The following is a 19964-nucleotide window of genomic DNA, read 5'->3' on the forward strand; positions in this document are numbered from 1 at the left end:
TTTGCATCATTGAAGACGCAAGTTTACCCACTGAAACTTGAACATACAGTGGGGGGAAATAAATATTCGTACACTTGAAAAATCGTATTTTAATGTATGTAAGTACACAAACTGAACAGGAGAAGTGATTTATATTATGTATAGAGGCGCATTGTATTCAAAAATAGCATCAATAGAAATTAAATCTCAAGGCAACAATTAAAATAATGCGGATTTATTGTTTTGTACGAATACTTTTTTCACCCGAAAAGTGAACATGTTGCATTGTTTTTTGTTGCACTGAGATTTAATTTCTTTTGATAGTATTTTTGAATGCTATGCGTCTCTATACATAATTTAAATTACTTTTCCTGTTAGGTTTGTGTACTTACATACATTAAAATACGATTTTTCAAGTGTACGAATATTTATTTCCCCCCACTGTATAAGGAAAGTGGTGACGTAAATTATATGGTTATTCCTCGGCTCCCGGTCACCGACGAAAATTAGAGAAAATTGAATCATTTCCTCTATCATAGGACAAAAGCCCCGGGGAAATAAAATGTGTGATATCGAATGAAATAAAGTTGTGGCTCCCTACAGAAAATAGTGACTTTTTTGGAGTAGCAGTATATTAAAGCTTCGAAATAAAACAGTATTCAGAAAAATAAGTTCATTGAAATACAAGGCTGATGTTTATTAAAATTCTAATAATTATAACATCATTTATTTCGCTGGATTAGCTCTCGCTCTACCTTTCTCCCTCGAATACTCTTGACACGAATACGGCCCTACGTAATTTTGACCAGTCTCTCGCCCACGCCTTTTCTTCAACCCTAACCTCAGCCTCTTCGAGCATAACTTCCTGTCCTCTTCCATTTCTCACCCCTCGCAGCCCTCACCCCTCGCAGCCCTCACCCCTCGCAGCCCTCACCCCTCGCAGCCCTCACCCCTCGCAGCCCTCGAGCCACGGCGTCAGGAGGGCGTCAGAGCGTCGGGAGCTGTCGTGCAGGTCGCACCGAGCGGCGACGTGCTCCCAGTGCCTCGCCTCCGTAGCGCAGGATTAGGAGCGATGAAGAGAAAACCCCGGCAGTCTCCACGCCCAGTTCTGAGTTCGCGAGGTAACACTTCAAGAAAAAGGAGTCCAGTCCAAATAATTTTCAGGTGTCAGTGATTATTTTTGATTTTCTATGATTGATTAGAGTTGAGAGGTTCATAAATCTGCTTCATGAAAATTTTTCTCATTTGTTGCTCGAATTATATCCCCGCAATAATAGCCACATATAATTTTTAATTTATATTTAATATGCCCCAACTAAATTCGATACCTGCATTTATAAGCCAGTCTCTACAAAATCAGAAAATTATTCAGATTCGTTCCAAAATAAAACCTTTGTAAGTAAATCGAGGCACTACAATGTTGATAAGGATATGATCTCGGCCTCGAGCGTCGCCGCTTGTCGGTGCCGCTGAGCGGCGGACCACTTGTTGGTGACGCCAACCTGTTGCGGCGGCAGCCTCTCGCCTGCACCTGTTGCCTTCCCTCCTTTAAAGTTAAAACAGCGTCGCTGTTTGTGCCTGCACCTGTTGCCTTCCTCCTTTAAAGTTAAAACAGCGTCGCTGTTTGTGCCTGCACCTGTTGCCTTCCCTCCATTAAAGTTAAAACAGCGTTGCTGTTTGTGCCGGCACCTGTTGCTTTCACTCTTTTATCTTATTGGTACTCAAGACAGGGTTGCTAATTGTCGGCATTCGCGCGATTTGATTAAAAAATTAAACACCTGAAAATAAAAATTTTGGTATTTTAATCATACAAGAAGACTACTTGTCGACCAAAAATTTGCTATTATTTTAGAAAATATACTGACACACTACTTTTAACTTTACACTAAAATACTCAATTCAAGTCTTAACGCGTTTAATCCTTTAGCAGTACAAGGGGAGTAATGAGAAATTGGAACAAATAATTTGCTAAATATGGTCTGTTCGTAATTTTTCAGACAATTATGTATAGTTAATCTGTAGAATAACCAGCTCTGCAGATCCCTTCCCTTCGACTCACTTGACGGGAGTAGCTGACACAATCTCGGTTGACACCGGAGGACATCTCTGGAGGTGATACATATTAATTATATGACATATAAAATTCTATGTATACAGAAACTGACTGTTTTTTATAGTGTTATAAGCACATTTATAGTTTATAATAACTTGAGTAATTTGATGCTTGAATATAAATAAATAAATACCTTTGTCTATCAATGAATGAACCTTTTAATATGTGGAAAGCCTTGAGGATAAAACTGGAAAAACTGAATCATTAAACACTGTTGAATTTTATGGAATATCTCAAGCTATTCATTTCTAAAAAAATATCGCTCATGATTAATATTAGCGTACTGCACCTCATATCACTAGCGGAATGTATTTATTATACTATTTACTGAATATCTTTACTAATATATTTATTCGCTGAATATATCGTCGTTTTGATCTTTTTTACAGATGTCTCATATGCCAGCCTGACACTCACTACACTCCTGACCACAACTGTGCTAACACCGCTGTTGCTGTCAAACCGACCTTAGCACATTTATAACATAATTGACACGCGGTCATCATAACTTGATTCTTAACACAACTTGTAAAGTTAATTTGCCCCGAACCACTTGATACACTCGACCTTTCAACGCATCCACCGCTTCCTCAACTTTGCGAGACTACTATGCTGTGAGCTGAAAGTAAAAGGTAAATAAAATAGTAATTGATTTCGAGGTAAGTGATATTTATCGCGTCATTGAAATGATAAAAGTCTACGGATATCATGCATAATATTTAATTATAGATTCTGTGCAAAAAAAAAACAGGTGCGACTTTTTTTGAATCAAATTGCTCTCAATCTCCTTATGGTTAAAATCGAAAAGTAAATTATGAAGCTTCTTATTAATCGAAAATTGTAGGGATAAGTTTTTAACCTTCAAATAGTAGCAGGAATGCGATATTCTGCTTATCTATTTTCTATATATGTATGTATATATATACTCAATAAATGATCAATGGTATGCTGAAGCAAGGAGCTTTGAAAGGACATTTAAGAACGAAGTCTGAATTTTTAATTTACAATTTTTAAGTATCATTCGTCATCCACAAGTTTTCGAAGTTATGTGACATTGTAATAATTAACAAAACATTCCATTGTAAATTAACAGTAATGACGAATATCAATCATCTTCCATGGGAAAGAGCTTTATCACGAATTACTCATCTTTAATAAAAAACATCATTAATAAAAAAAGTCCCACTTCACAGCTTCATCGTCCCATTAAGACTCTAAATGGGACGATGCAGCCTGACTGGGTGCATGAACTATGTGCCCACCTGAATTGTTCTATTGCTTTATGACCTCCAACGCTTGCAAATCAGTTTAGAACATCAATCAAGTCTCGTTCAAATGAAGCTTCAGCTTCAGTGATCTCATAGCACCCGCCTTATGTGTTAACTTTCAGGGCGATCGAAAATCAAGTAAAATGAATTCCATTGAGTCTGCATGCAGTGCAGGCAAACTTTCGGCAGATAGAAAGCGATGTTATTTTTTTCAAGTGGAATTTGCGAAAAAAAAAATAAAAAATACTTTAACATAGTTATGCTTACTAGCATATTTTGAAAGATAAATTTTTAATATAATTTTTGGCCATATCAGTGGTGGTTGTAATGTTTAAGCGAATATTTTGTCATGAACTTTTTAGAAAAAACATTGATATAATTCAGCGTAGTTTTCTCCCACACTTCCAAGCTTGAAATTCAGTTTCCGAGGAATAAATGAATTTACACTGCAGTGTAACATTTTACTTCCTTTTAGTTCGGCTTACAGAATTTTAGATTTATTCATTTTAGTTCGTCATTTTTGAATTGATATTTCATTGAGGCCTTTAGTGAGGCAAATCTCCAGTGTTTGTTCACCAATATCCATTTCAGATGGCTTAGAGAAGCTCACTTTCCCTAGGCCAAAATCAATGTGAGAACGTCTCAGCTTCCACCGAAATGCCGCGGCAAGCAAGAGAAGGAGGCAGAATACATGAGGAGTTTTTAATATTACTGTGAAATATGATGCTTTTTTGAGACCGGAATTTATCTCGCAAGTTATTTTGGGAAAGGCTTAGGGAAACGCTGACACAAGAATTAGAATTTTCTGAGTACAAATTAATTACTTGTCCACAATGGCACCCGTCTTTCATCTTTTACGGTGTATCATGTGAATCGCGAATTTATTACTTTTTTCAATTCACCCGAGTCACTTTCAGTGAATACTGAAATCCTCGTCATAGAGACAGCATGCATATCTTGTTAGGAGTATCAGGGAAAGTTCATCATGTGAAAGGAATTGGTGGAGGAATTTCATTGGACGCAGTCTCATCGGCCTCATCAATAGGACTAATTAAAGGACCGCCTCCGAGTTGGGCTTAGGCTTGAGCGAGAGGAGGCCTCGAGAGGGGAAAACAGGACAACAGGACAGTGATAAATTGATTGTTGCTGATCGTGAAAGGGAGAGCGAAGAAATTGCGAAAGTAAAACAGAAGGAAATAAAAAAATGTTTAAAACGTTGTGCCGATAATGAGATACAAGTAAGTCTGGGCATAAACATATACTCACATCATTTATTTAAAAAATTCTGTTCATTACTTGAAATTTTCTTCGCATTTTTTCTTCGAAGTTTATGTTCTTTGTAGCAGGTTTTCAAAATTATTAACAGCTTATACAGAAATTTTTTAACGGTTTAACCGTTTTAGAAGTACACTTCTTAGAGGGGGCAAGTTAGGGGAGCGATCGAGGAAAGATGGCAAGTGCGGCTAAGTGAATTTCCTGGTGGGAATGTGCCTATAAATTGGGACCGTCAATAAGAGGGGTCACGGGAATGCCACTCGGAAATTTCAAAGGTGCACCTCACTGCAAAAATATCTTTAAACTGCAAAAAAGTAAGTAGGCTTGCTAATATTTACCGCTCAAATGAAGAGACTTTCCTTTGTTCAGGGTAACGCGATATTTGATCAGTGTGTATTAATGATAATGTGCTTTAAGCTCTAAGTGATATCTTCCTGAATTTCAATGTTTTGAAAAATAAATTTCTTACGTTTTTCATAAAAAAAATAAGGCAGAATATATTATAAAGCCTGACTGGGGAAATTAGCGTAAGTGTCCCAGACTTGAACAGTATAACGCTTGTATGTTCCGACTTTATCTTGAATTTAAACACACTTTCTATAAGCTTTTGAGCTCGGCTATCAGTGTTAAAAGCACTCGGATAGGCTGCTCATGGCTGAGCTCTGAACCGGCAGATTGCATCTCGACTTTCGTTTTAATCCTATGAGCGAATTAGATAAAGACGACTTCGACGACGGGAGATGCCGAACGAAGTCCCATTTGTGAGCTTGAAATTAAAGAGGTCCAATCGTTTCATATCTTCAGGGAGTCTGCGCGAACTGTAAAACAATTGTGTACCTCATACAAGCGTTTGAAAGATGAATTGAGTGGCTGTGTAACCCAATCCTGGAACAATGGCCCCACTTACACCAACAAGTCTCGAAAGACCAGTTGATTAAATGCCAATATTCCAGTTGCTTTCCGGTCTGGTGTCGCTTAGTCAGCGTCACAGACGTATTCCATTTCGAAACACCGAGCTTAAATTTCACTTCAATGACCCAATATCGCATGGTTAAGCACAATTGTATTGTTTCGACGTGCAATAGCGCTCGAACACTCAATTTAACACGCTTGTTGTGCAATTGAATGTTCATGAAACTGTAACTATAGTCCATAAAGTTCATTGTTTTATATTAATTCTACCGTCAAAAGCATCAATATAAAGGGGAATAGAAGTCTATCGCTTAAAAAAATGTTTTACTTTGAATATTTTATCTTTGATTAAATATTTATAACAGAAACATTTCTCAAGACCGAACAACAACTTTCGTATTTTGTACATCAGAGATAAAAAATTATAGTTTATAACTAATTATCTAGAATGAAAACGAAAGCGAAAAAATATTATTTGACTATTAGTAGAACTACAATCTTATTCGTCTCCCTAAATATCTGGTGATATTTCACTGGCACGTGCAAAGCTTTAAAGGGAACGTCTGGGCTCCCTTTAAAGGAGGCAGGTCTCGCGCATTATCATATCAGCGGCTGATTGTTCCTTTCGCTGCGCCTTGGGAGCCGCTGCCAGGGCAACCATAGGCCTTATCGACTTGACGAATGACCAACAAAATTTTGCATTATGGATCGGCGAAAAGCTGCGTAAATCAAATCCCAAAATATTATTCCCTTTCCTAGATTTTTGAACTAAAATTTGTTGCGGGTTAATTGCTATTAATCCAAAACCTACTTATTAATAACGTCTGACGAAATTTCTTATAATTGTTTTTCTGTATTAATCCAAAACGTCATTATTAATAGCAAGTAGCCTAAAGTCTAACAAAATATCTTATAATTGTTTTTCCAAGTGCTGAGATTATTTTTGTGCTGAATTAAAGGTGTCTAGCAGCATGCAGGATGGGCTCGTACGGTGCTGGGATTATCTGAAAGAACTACAAGCGCGATGCCAAGACTCCCGCAAACTCATCCTCGTGATAGTCGCCATTGCGCTGCTACTCGACAACATGTTGCTCACTACGATAGGTGAGTGGAAATATGGTATTTCGAGATGTATATGATTGCTTTACTTCATTGAAAATGTCGCATGCAGATGCTGCATTTCTGTTTATTTCCATCTGCATATGATTTCTTTAGTTATTAAAACATATCGTATTCAGATGCTACATTTCTGTTATTTGGTATATAACAGCAGTTAATTCATACATGCTGCAATACAACCTAAATTCTAGATGTATGACTGCTATAGTTCACTAAAAATTCTATCCTGATGCTAAACTTCTACCAATTTTCAATCCAGTTTTTTCTAAGATAACAAACTTAACATGAAAATTTCTTTCTGGACAGTGCCAATATTTCCGACATATTTGTACGAGTTGAACCACCCCGACGAAATCATAGACACTGGTCAGGAAGTGGAACATATCACCACCACCATCGCCACCACCACCACAACCACCACGTCACCACCACGTCTCAGCGAGCGGTCCTATCATCAATCATTAGGTGAGATTGAACGCATTGATATGTCGTAATAATTTCGCGCAACATTACTAAACAAATAAATTATTACCATAGTTTAAAATTTATTTAAGCTGACTTTAATGTAGTTTAAATTAAACTTTAATTTAATTTAAAGTTATGTTAGAAAACTAATCGCTTCCATCACCCTATATAGCTACAGAATATTTTCTGTAACTAGAAGGATTTAGAGACGAAATTAGTAGTACTAAGATTATTGGTGTTAAATATATTAGGTAATATTACTTCTCTAATAATAGAACATTATTTTTCAAATAAGACACTGGTGGAAGCACATATGGGGACGGCCTCCTGAGGGAGATCGTCCCCGAGGACCTGAGGTGCCCGCCCTGCCCCTGTAAGCCTCCTGACGAAGGCGGGGACGGAGACCTGCACGGCGCTTGGCTCACCGACAGGGAAGACACCCAACAACTTGATTGTGAGTTCCTCAAAAATGGAGTAAACATGGGAACAACTTGATTGTGAGTTCCTCAAAAATGGAGTAAACATCGTAACAACTTGATTGTGAGTTCCTCAAAAATGGAGTAAACATCGGAACAACTTGATTGTGAGTTCCTCAAAAATGCAGTGAACTTCGGAACAACTTAATTGTGAGCCCAAAAAAGGAGTAAACATCGGCTAAATCTGCATTATTATAGTAGATTGGTAATTAATGTTTGATTTGCGAAGTCAATTCAGAGAATTTTAACGAAATTCACTTTACATTTATTTTCAATAATGAATTTATTTGCTAAGCATTGGAAAAATTATTAATTGGATTATTGTTCATGAATAATAATTTTCCAAATTAATTGTTTATAATTGGGAATTATTGAATTTAATTTGATATTGAAGAAGTAGCCATTATATATTAATATTATTTATATATATTTTATACAATCATACATATTTTTCATAAATATACCAACGTTACCATTGATTGTGTTTCGACTTTAACTTTCTACCTAACACAAATTAAGGCAAATGACTACCACCTTCTGCTTATTTAAATTTTAGTTACGGCGTCACCCGCCCCCACAACGGTAGTCCAGAACAGTACAGCTGAGCCCCAGCGTAAGCTCCACGTCATGAACGACGCCGACCTCAAGAAAGAGAACATTCCTTTGGGCCTCATGCTCAGTGCTAAGGCATTCACACAGCTCGTTACCAACCCCTTCATCGGACCTCTCACTTATCGGCAAGTTTTAAAATATATCATTATTGGTTTTATTTTAATTCATTATTATTGGTAGTTTTATCCTTATAATTCATCATTATCTTTATCACTATTGGCTCTTATTCATCGATGAGATTTATAAACTGTCTATTACTATCAAATGATATTGAATTGAAAAATGTCACTAACTGTGATGTTCTCAAATAAATGGGTATTCGATTTAAATAATTGCACCGTTGCTATCAACTGATATTTAATTGAATAAGTTACCAAAGGTTGATGTTCGACGGTGAATAAAGTATTAGTTATTGTTATCATAATATTGTGGGGTAAATATTTTAGTGGCAATACCTTTTTGCAATTCTCAGGCAAGTTCCGGCCACGAGGAGGCCCCCAATAAAAGGTGTTATACGTATTTATATAATAGTGCATCTCAAACCAAAATATAGACTTTTCTCAGTTCACACTAAACTTTATGCAACATGGCAATGTAATTGACTAAAATTCCTTCACTGAAATTCTATCATGGACTTTGACCGCAGTTCTCGATCTTTATTCTAAAGCTCCCCTAAGGTGCACCGACATCCACCTCTCTCTGCCTCCCTAATCCGATTACTGAAGCCATTTTGTGCAGCAGTTCGCCAGGCAAAATTAAATTGGCCGACTTAGAGCATTTTTGGTTGGTCGTAACTGGGATTTAGGTCTCGCTGTAGGCGCTTCATAACTTCCAACATTTGACGTCTTGATAGGCGTGTGGGATTTGACTACATGGATGTTATAAGGTCGTTTGTCACAGAAGTGAGTTGCACTATGGAAATTGATTAGGAATAATACGGCGAATAATATTTCAATTATCCAAATAAATTTCGTAAAAATTACTACAAATCCATGGTAAACATGAAGGAGACAGAGTTTCCTAAAACTAAATGCGCGACATTTACACAATCTGAGATTTCATGCCATTTTCACTAGTTTCATGGCTTTATTGTCGCGCTCGAGTTCGCGTTGAGTCTGCGATGGACGTAAAAGTTTTAGAAGCTGTGACTAGAATCTTCGTAAAGTTGATCCTGAGCGTGCGTGCTCATGCGAACACGAAGCAAATAACGTGGGTTTTTTTTGAAAAGAGTGTCGTGCTCCGCGCAAATGGACTTAATCAAACATTACGTTTTCTTCTGATGTCCTTGGATTACCTTTCAAAGATAGGCGATATGTGCGTAAAGGAGAGGTTCATCAGGCTGAATATCATATATTGATTGTTTTTAATTATTCGATGCTAATCGGTAAAATATTTTTTGGGTAATAATTAAGAAATAAAGTGTTTTTAATCCAAGGCAATATTTGAAAGCATCGGTGAAAACTATTTCTGCTGGAGCATTTTTTAATGACCTTATGCATCGATAAATCGATCATAAATCAATTTTTTCATCATGTACCTGAATTTGAGAATATTTTCGATGCTTTTGAATGCCCTGAAAATATTTTATCCCTTATTAAATTTTGTATAACAAAAATTAATATGCAAATCGATGTCATTTGCAGAATCGGATACAGCATTCCAATGTTTGCCGGATTCGTCATCATGTTCGTATCAACAATAAGTGAGTCACGTGGCTTCATTGAATGTATGGAGACAATTCACAACTGTAAGATAAATTATCATTTCAAATGCAAGCATGAATTTATTTAAAGCTGTAATTAAATATGTAAAATCCAATATAAGTCCAAATTTATTTAAAATAAGTAAAGCTTAAAATCTTACGCCTTGCATTCCGAATTAGATTTTGTTCGTGCTGTTTCATCTGAAGGAGTTTCGGTCTACTTTTTTATTTTATTCAAAATATTTGAGGTTCAATTATATATTCTTGAATTGTTCCTGAGATTAATTGTAGGGAAATTATTATGCAATTTGCCCTTCTTTGGATCTGATTTGGTATACCTACGGCCAAAAGGTTGAAAATTCTATAATTCGTGAAATTTTATGCATGAATCAATTCATTCGTAAATAGATGTTCATAGCACACTTTTTTGTATAACAAAGATAGGGAAGATGCCTGTGCACCAGAATAAAGAAGCGATTTCATAATTATTCAATAACAAGTCTGTTATTATCATCCACTATGTTCTTTGACTTATTTTCACATGCACGGTCGGTGTATGGAAATGAACAATAAACAACATTCCTACACTCAGAAAAGTGAGCGAAATTTTGTCCAAATATTGATGCACTTCTTGTTTGTGTGTGAGTCATTGTGACCCACTCAAAAGGCGTATCATTGATACGGGACGAAAGTGTGTGAGTTTTTGGACATAATGACCCATAATTTATTTCAGTGTATTATCACGCTCAATAACAACTTCATTATATCACTCAGGCAGGAATTTTAGAATTCAACTCAACGTATGGTGTAACAGTAACCCTTTCTAGTTAACTCGAGGCTTGACGATAAACCATTTAACTAAGCACCATGTATGAAGGCAATCCATTTCCTTATACCTTCCATTAAGGAGACCGCGTGAAATTTAAATTATTGTTCAAGTATCTGAGCCAATCAATTAATATATCAAGTGTCTGAGCCAAGCATTGTCTTCAATAAATAATGAACTTATCCCGTTATCTCAATTCACGTATGTATTGCAATTTCTTGTGCAGTTTTCGCGTTTGGCAACAGCTACGCCGTTCTCTTCATCGCTCGAGCTCTGCAAGGTGTCGGCTCTTCTTGCTCCTCTGTTTCAGGTGTGATGAACACTTGTGCCCCACGTTTTTGTTACTCATTAAATCTCAAAGGAATAATAAACGAAACTTTAGTAGATTGATGTATTATTTTATAGCAGACAAGAATACGCCTGCAAAAATGTTAATTTTCGTAGTCTGATAGATTGATAGAACCTTTTAAACTTCACAGAATACTTTGAGACATTCTTAACCATTAAAACTAGGTAATCCTTAATATCTGAAATCAAGAGTTTTATTTAATAAGCAAATCCAATCTTACATGCACTTTCCCGCTAATGACATACGGCCATTTACGGAAGAGATAATTTACACGCTTTAATTTATTTAATCATGAACAAGTTTGATAACTAACTTCAATTATGGATCCAATCTTGTTTACAAAGCGAACCTAAGAGGCATCAATCACTCAAGAAATTGAATAGAAGTTAGTTAGCTGTGTATTAAATAAATATTAAATAACTCTGGGCATTTGTTGAGATACGGACAACGATTGTTCTCTACCAAACACTTGTGCAAGTCAAGTAGCTTTCAATTGCAGCTGTTTCATGTTTTGGATGAGCACCTGTTCAACGCTAGAGGTCAACGCCTGTTCACAGGAAGTCTCTGAAACTAACGGTCAGCACGTTAATGAGAACAAAAATAATAAGATATATAGTAAATATAGTGCGAAATCAGTTCGATCATTTGGTTCATTGGCAAGTCGTTCCACACATTTTTCTTTAGTATACTTGGTTAATGTGAAGAACTCACAGAAGCAATAAATGCATTTTCGAATTCATCTGAAAAAATTTTTCATTGCGAAAAATTTCCAAGAGATGTAGGTTTAGTGTTATTTTATCCATTGATTTATAATAGATATTTCTTATCACTTTGATTAAGGAAAGAGAATTTTAACTTTAAACGAAGTCTTTCGTATGTGTTGAATTCGTAGAAAATTCAACACTGATAACCAGGAAACGAATATGAAAACGTCACAACGACGATGTTATTTATCATTAATGTTAACTGCACTTCAAACTAAGTGCAAAGTAGTTTCCCTCTAAACTACAACAACTCACAAAGAAATGACTGAAACTGATACCACGTTGGCGTCACTCATTGAGAGAAATATTATTTGCTGTAATGGCATCACAAACATTAAATCCCCGCAAGTCATATGATTCGCAATTAGACATAGTTTGAAATCTACGCTAATCCCTCCAAACGCTCCTCATTATCTCTCATGAACTCAGCTGTCGTTAGTCTGCAATTGATCCTGATTTTTTTTAATGAAATTCTGCTCGTTTTTGCTCATTTTACGTGATTTTGTTCACTCTCGCATAATTCACAGAAAGGAATGTACCCAGAAAGTGCAAGTAAAGAACGGTTTAATAGGTTCTCAGTTATTTCTAGTAGGGTAAATTGCTTCGGAAACCACTTTGTTGGGAAGTTCATGCTCATGCGGGTCCTGGATCGGTTTAACGTCGAATGTCGAAGTACTTCTGTAATTTGATACCCGAGAGAGATAAATTCAATTTGTAAAAGTCGATCTGATGCGGCGTTAATTAAAAAATGTTTATCCCAAAATAATAAATGTTGTTCTAATTTTGATCTTGATTATAAAAGATTTGCAGCGAGCCTCATTGGATTTTCTCATAAATAAATTCAGATTCCCAATTTTTTTAACGAAAAATGCCTATTTATACCATTACCCAAAGACCTATATTTATATCAATTTGTAACTGTTTATACCCCATACCTACTTCTCAGGTATGGGCATGCTGGCCGAGTGCTACCCAGACGACAAGGAGCGTGGTAATGCCATGGGCCTGGCGCTGGGGGGACTAGCCCTGGGGGTGCTCATCGGGCCGGCGTTCGGTGGTATCATGTACGAGTACTTCAACAAGACCGTCCCTTTTCTAGTGCTTGCCTTCCTCGCCCTTGGGGACGGACGTAAGTCAAATAAAAATATATAATGAAGAAATATTCCTAATTAAAAGGCATAAAATTGAAATTTAAAATTTTATTTTAATGTTAACTCTTTGGAAATCACCTGAATATTCTAGGGTTAATGCATGGCTTCATGTCAAGTATTTTTATAAGTTACAATATTTATGATGAATATAATAGAATAAAAAAGAACATGTTATATAAGAGCACTGAAAATGTCTTGTATATCAATTATCATCCCTGACCGGCAGTGCTACAACTTCTCGTCTTGAAGCCCAAAGTTCGACCTCAAGAGAACAGGGCTCCCACCCTCAAAGAACTGATCCAAGACCCTTACATTCTGGTAGCAGCTGGTGAGCTTTGACTTACGATTTTTTTACCAACTTCCTCTATTTTAAATCATATTCTTTTTTCTTTTCAATGATCGATTCGTTGTTAGCGAACTACCATCCGGATCCTACAACTTGAACAAGAGGACTAATATCCGCAGGAAGCACAGACTTCATATGTCGGATCGAGCTGCAGAAGTTTTTGTACTTCTTTGTCAATAAATTTGGAATAATGACACAGAAGCAGAAAAAAAAGAGAATTCATCAGACGACAGATCATATCCTTCACAAATTAGTTTTTCACACCTGTGACAAATCTTGCAGGCGCTATCACGTTCGCCAACATGGGCATCGGAATGCTGGAGCCTTCACTGCCTATAAGAATGATGGACATAATGGGGTCGTCTAAACTGGAGCAAGGCACAGCATTTCTACCGGCTTCAATATCTTACCTAATTGGAACAAACCTCTTCGGTCCTCTCGGTCATAAGATGGGCAGAGGTCTCGCTTCCTTCCTGGGGCTCATGCTCAGCGGCTTAAGTTTGATTTTAGTAAGACTTCTGTAATGCCAGCACATTGCACCAAACTGCTATCATTTGAAAATTCTTGATGGTTACAAATTATAGTGAAATTTAACTGCGAAGTAGAAACGAAGGTTACTCGCATTCTAGTACCTTTTTGAAGCACGATTTAAAGTTCTTTTAAATAAGCAGGTAATACTGTCCATGAAATTAAACTGATTTTTATTCGCAGATCCCCAACTGCACGACCAAGTGGCACCTGATTTTCCCCACGGCTGGACTTGGGTTTGCAATCGGAATGGTGGACTCTTCAATGATGCCTGAGCTTGGATATTTGGTTGACTTGCGTCACTCTCACATTTACGGCTCAGTCTACTCTATTGGAGACGTCGCATTTTGCCTCGGCTTCTTCCTGGGTGGGTAACCTTAAGGAAAATTGCATGGAAATAGTAATTTTACATCATCCCTATAGTTGAATTTAATATGACGGGTTGAGGGAAGAAAGACTTCATCAGAATCGGAGATAGCTTGCTGAGGTTCTAAACCAGTGGTTCCGAAAGTGGGCGATATCGCCCCCCCTAGGGGCGGTGGAAAGATTTTGTGGGGCGGTAAGGAAGAAGAGGGCGGTAGGGGGGCGATAAGAGGGGCGATAGTCCGAAGTCAATGTCAGAAGTTCGAACGTTTGTTTGAAGATTTGTACACAACACGTGCAGCACATGACTCCCAGCGATGGTTTTTTACCCAGATCTGTTTTTTTAACTTCTCCTGGGTTTACGTCTCGGAAAAATTAACGGCCGGACTCGCTGCCGGTTTCACGGCCAATTTTCAAATTCAATGATCAAGGAATATCTCTCAAACTAATGAACTTAACTCGATGAAACTTGGTACACGTATTCATTAGGACCTAACGATAATGTTATGCTCGTGAAAATTGTTTGAATTTTGCCATCGTTTGTTTTTGCCATTGTTATATGGCAGGGTGGCCCAGTGGTTACAGTAGAGTATCAAGATTGGCGCAGAGACGCGCGGGTTCGATCCCAGCTCTGTGCGTCAGTTTCTGGTCAGAATCGGCAGGGAGGCCGGGCGGTTATGCACGGTAGAATTTGAATCAGTAAGTTGTGAGTTCGAGACCTCAACAAGCTGTGGATGTTCTGCGATGTTAAGAATCGGTGACAGGCCTGCGGCCTAATAAACGCTGAAACCGCTATTATTATCATTATTATTATTATAAATTATTATTATTATTATTATTATTATCATTATTATTATTATTATTATTATTATTATTAATACGGGCCGAATTTCACCGTGATCATGTAATTTAGGCCGAATTTCACAGTGATCAAGTAATTTCTTCCAAACTACTGAACAGATTCGAACGAAATTTTGAATTTACAGTCCTAACTACCAAACGGTAATGTTTAGCTCGTGAAAATGTTTTCGAGTTTTTGCCTTCGTGCCTTCGTTCGCGAGTTTTTTTTATAACACCTTCATTCGTGATTTAAACAGGAACACGTGCTTAAATTCACAGTCACCAAGAAAATTTTTCTAAGCTTCTGAACAGTTTTGAACGAAACTTAGTATTTAAATACCTAGTCTCAGCAACGGTGATGTTTACAGTTTTTTTCGTTTTGCCTTCGTTTGCGAGTTATACGGCTATACTTATAAGGCTCTTGGTTAAACCGGCCGGTAGAAAAGGCGGTCGTTCCTCCTATATCTGTATAACTCGCGAACGAAAGCAAATAAAAAAATTGTCACGAGCTAAACATCACCGTTGAGAGGATAGGTATTTATATACAAACTTTCCTTGAAATCTGTTCTGTAGTTTAAAAGAAATTTCTTGATCGCCGCGAATTTAAGTGACAAATTACCAGGCGATACGGGCCGAATATAAGGAAGTGTGAAATCAAGAATGACTGTGAAATGAAAAAAAAACTCGCAAACGAAAGTAAAATAAAAAAAAATTATAAGCTAAAAATCACCGTTTGGTAGTTAGGAATGTATATTCAAAATTTCTTTCAAAACTGTTCAATAGTTAGAAAGAAATTCTTTAATCACTGCGAATTTCGGCCTGTTTCGTAATGTACGCGACTACGCGTAACTCACGAATGAAGGTAAAAATTAAAAAAAATTACGAGCTAGACACCACCGTTAGGTTCCGATGAATACGTGTTCCAAGTTTAATAGAGCTGCGTTCATTAGTTTGGGAGATATTACTTGATAATTGAATTTGGAGATTGGTCGTGAGACCGGCCGCGAGTCCGGCCGTAAATTCACCCCAGGCCGTCTTAGGTTTCTAGTGCTGAAACAGTTAAAACAGCTGAAAAACACATTGGTTCACTAAATGGGCTTTATTTGTGAAATACACATTTGTGTTTAACCTTTATCTTTTAAAATTGCAGCGTACTAAGTTTCAAGAAAGAGGCGTATGTCTGTGGGGGGCGCTAGTAATTCACTAGGGAGCCAAAGGGGGCGCCAGCCTGAAAAAGTTTGGGAACCACTGTTCTAAACGCACTGAATAAAAAAGATAAAATAAACTTGTTAAAGTTGTTATAAATAGTTTACACAAACAAAAGAAACTTTACCTTGAAAGCTAGTCACATTTTCACAGCAACCTACAGTAATTTTGGAGTTTTCTTGAACAACAGATGATCTTTGCATATTGTTTCTAAGTACTGGGAATTAAAGTTATCAGATCTCTCGGAAATATCGTCAGTGATATTGACGTACTGCGCCTGGCAGCGTTGTGATGACAGCACGACTGTTGTCACGCGGAATTCCGCGTACTTGACTAGTTAATCGGGTGAAATGTTGGCGAAGGTCGATGACTGCCCAGTGCCCACTTGGGGTACATAGTCAATATGACTTTACCATGCGTTCCTGGGAATGTAGTACAGGGCTCGGTTTAGATTAATACATAATTGAGACATATTGAGTGTTCTCGGACCCGCTGCGTTTTGACCTCTTAACTATTGACATATTGACTATTAACTATTACTAAAGAATTGACATAACCAATTTTTTCAGTCGCGCATTCAAATAAAATTTCCTATCAGTAATATGATTAAAGAGTTTGCGAACTCTTTTTTGAGTTTTTGGTTTTGATTTAAAGAGTTTTCGAACTATTATTGACTATTAACTATTGCTTAAGAATTGACATAACCAATTTTTTTCAGTCACTCATTCAAATAAAATTTCCTATCAGTAATATGATTAAAGAGTTTGCGAATTGTTTTTTAGAAGTCTATCCATTAAAAAAGCTAAGTTGGTTAAATTGCAAGACAAGAAATGTTGCAAAGGAAAGGAAAATGCCAAGAAAATTCAGCATGCTCATTTGATTTTATTTGCATATCATTGTCATCACGATCATTCTTCTCGAAATTATTCCTTGAACAACTAACGGTGAATGAGTAGACAATTTGATATAATATAAGTCTTTTACCACTAAGCCAGATCAAGGACCGAGTTGATTATATATTATGGTGAGGTTCTGCGAACTACCTGACATCAATTGAATATTCAGGCGCTCTCTGATCACGAATTCGGCGAGGCACCTTTATGGACTTTCCCATAAGAAAACGAATTGTTTAATTTTGTTGAATTCGTTTATCTTATTAGAATGAATTCTATGTATTATATTGTTTCTAATTTGAACACTCACTTCTGTTAAAAACAGGTCCTGCCCTATCTGGAACGCTGATCGAAAATATCGGTTTCGACACAATGTTCTACGGCATGGGTGCCGTCAACTTCTTGTACGCGCCCCTCATGTATTTCTTGATTAACCCACCACCGCGCTACGAGGAAACAACGGTTCGTAATAATAGTTTTAATATATACTGATATTTGTTATTCGATAATTATGAATAACTAACTAGGAACAGGGTGACAGAATTCAAATTCAGTGGAAACACGACCAGTCAAATGTCCGAGAAAAGTTCTCTTAAACAAGCCTGCTCGGCTGAAATAAATTCATTCCATTGTTGTTGTCAATATAGAGTTCTTTTGGGTTGTGACTCGGATCGTTTAAATTTTCAGAGCCTGATAAACGAACAGAAGTCAATGAGCTACATACAGTACAAAAATGACGAAGAGGAGTAATCGAGTGAATCGTCCAACCGATGGCTTGGTTCTTCCACCAGATGCAGAAGTCGTCGAGGGACCCTGAGAACAATACCGAAAATTTTGCTATGGAAACCATGAGAATCAGAGGCTTAAATTAAGCCTGCAGGCCTTTGCCACCATCGAGACCTACAGTGAACCATTAAATGAACAGAGAATTAGATGACTTCAACATGGATATGGTGAAGTTGTGAGTCATCAACATGAATTTTCTTACCGGGAATAGAGCCAAGTATAGTGTTGGACAAGCTGGACGACAGTACTTAGGTGATTGAAAATCTCCTGCTTGTGTTTCTGCGTACAATTTGAAGGCTCTTTTCAAACGTATTTTTACAGTGTCTGTTATCGAACCATTCGATTAACTTTGCAGACAATTTTTTTTCACTCGGCGTGAAGAGCCCGGGGAAATTAATTCTGTTAAATGTAGGTCATGCCTATTTCTAACACATTCCATGAACACCGTTGTGTTCATAGAAGGTGCAGCTGAAATAATGAAGCAGGTATAAGTTTCAGTCGAGGTGAAGACTGATGCCGTTTTGGTTTTCAATATTTAGAGAGTCATACTCTGACGAGTCGCCTCTCCTCACATTGCTGGTCCTTCTGTGAGAGCAACAATTGCTTAGTCACTTCTAGATGCGCTTTCTATTTACAAGATAACGACTGGGTCTTAAAATACCTTGATAGCTAACATGAATAGTGTTTAGTGTTGAAACGAGATTTCTGAAGGCGTTTGGTTGATTTTTCGATGAAATGACTTGTTGAGAAATACGTACCGCAGATATGGAAGAAGGAAAAGCTGCTTCACGTCCCCATATGCTTGAACTAAAGAAATATTTTGAACTCATCGGTGACACTAAAGAATAAATATAATGTATTTATTGGCTGAAAATGGTCTTATAACGTTATAGATATGCAATTTTTTAAATCATGGCAGTAAAGCCGACGGTTGAATGGCTGCAAACGTTGGCTTCCGCTGTGCATGCTTATCCAAAGTCATCTGGTGACGAGAAGCAGTGTTGCGCGGGTTGTTGGTCCACTGCGGTGAAGATTACGAGATGGACGAGAGATAGACAACGGTGAAAGGTGTTTGTGACGAGTGGATTAACCAGTAGAGTTATGTGACCGATGCTTGTTTCTTCGAAACAGTGGTGCAGATGAGCTTAATGATGGTATGGCTTGGATATTGGAATCGATATGAAGAGCTACTTGCCTCACTGGTATGATACTATTGCATGAAACAATGCAGAATTTGTTGGAAAACGAATTGACAAATTTTTCGTAAAATTGTACGTTTCTCTTTAAAAGGCCAAGAATTGTTGTTTTGAAATGCTATTCCCTTTGAAAAAGCTACTTCAATCAATCAAATTAGCAACAATTTATTTAATAAATCAGCTGTTTCCATATTGATGACATATGATGATATAGGTATAATATGGAGCTCATCCGTAACTATAGTCATCAAAGAGCTTAAGATCATGAATGCTGTATGCTCACAAGAAAGGACTGGCGTGTGACATAGTGGTGACTCATTAGAAGTACAACGGGAATAATTTTAATTCCGAATCTTTCATTTGGAGTCTTATGCATTTATGCTTCCGGCGACAGCAAGCCGTTTTACTTTTTTTTTTATCAGGAGAACAGCAATTTTGTTAATGTACGTAATGTACTGGCATTCATTCCTAAATGCATCTGGCAATGTTTGATTAACCTTATTCTGCCAAGATGTATTTTCGAATTTCAAATTTATTGAAATGACATGGAGATAAATATTTTTGTGAACAATTCTAAGACCTTGAAATGCTTTTAGCAGAGGTCACTGTAAGGAAGAAGCGAAAGACCTCTTGTTAATCTTATTTCCAGCCGCGGAGTCTCAAACACATTCGTCAGTATTTAAGCATGCTGCTTGTAGTTGTGTTACCTGTGATCGAGTTGTCATGTACCACTTGTCTCTATAATATAGTGATACATGATGTTTTCGTGTTTCTTTACTCCTTTAGTTTGGAATT

At 37.1% G+C, this 19964-nt stretch overlaps 1 protein-coding gene across 2 annotated transcripts; it reads left to right on the forward strand.

The window, feature by feature from the left end:
- The first annotated feature begins 1913 nt into the window (after positions 1 to 1913).
- On the forward strand, positions 1914 to 19917 carry LOC108675630 (synaptic vesicular amine transporter-like). 2 transcript variants are annotated; one of them, XM_018163659.2, is made up of 14 exons: positions 1914 to 2091; positions 2482 to 2724; positions 6507 to 6651; positions 6973 to 7131; positions 7427 to 7585; positions 8164 to 8344; positions 9863 to 9921; positions 10974 to 11057; positions 12807 to 12989; positions 13238 to 13339; positions 13640 to 13866; positions 14069 to 14252; positions 17513 to 17649; positions 17979 to 19917. In XM_018163659.2, the coding sequence occupies exons 3-14, from the start codon at positions 6519 to 6521 to the stop codon at positions 18057 to 18059; spliced, it is 1689 nt and encodes a 562-aa protein (XP_018019148.1). In that variant the 5' UTR covers positions 1914 to 2091; positions 2482 to 2724; positions 6507 to 6518; the 3' UTR covers positions 18060 to 19917. The 2 variants fall into 2 exon arrangements, with proteins under 2 accessions (XP_018019148.1, XP_018019149.1); XM_018163660.2 differs by having other exon boundaries at positions 17875 to 18046.
- The last annotated feature ends 47 nt before the right edge of the window (positions 19918 to 19964 follow it).

The sequence above is a fragment of the Hyalella azteca genome, unplaced genomic scaffold, assembly GCF_000764305.2.
Source record: "Hyalella azteca isolate HAZT.00-mixed unplaced genomic scaffold, Hazt_2.0.2 contig16892, whole genome shotgun sequence".
Taxonomy (NCBI): Eukaryota; Metazoa; Arthropoda; class Malacostraca; order Amphipoda; family Hyalellidae; genus Hyalella; species Hyalella azteca.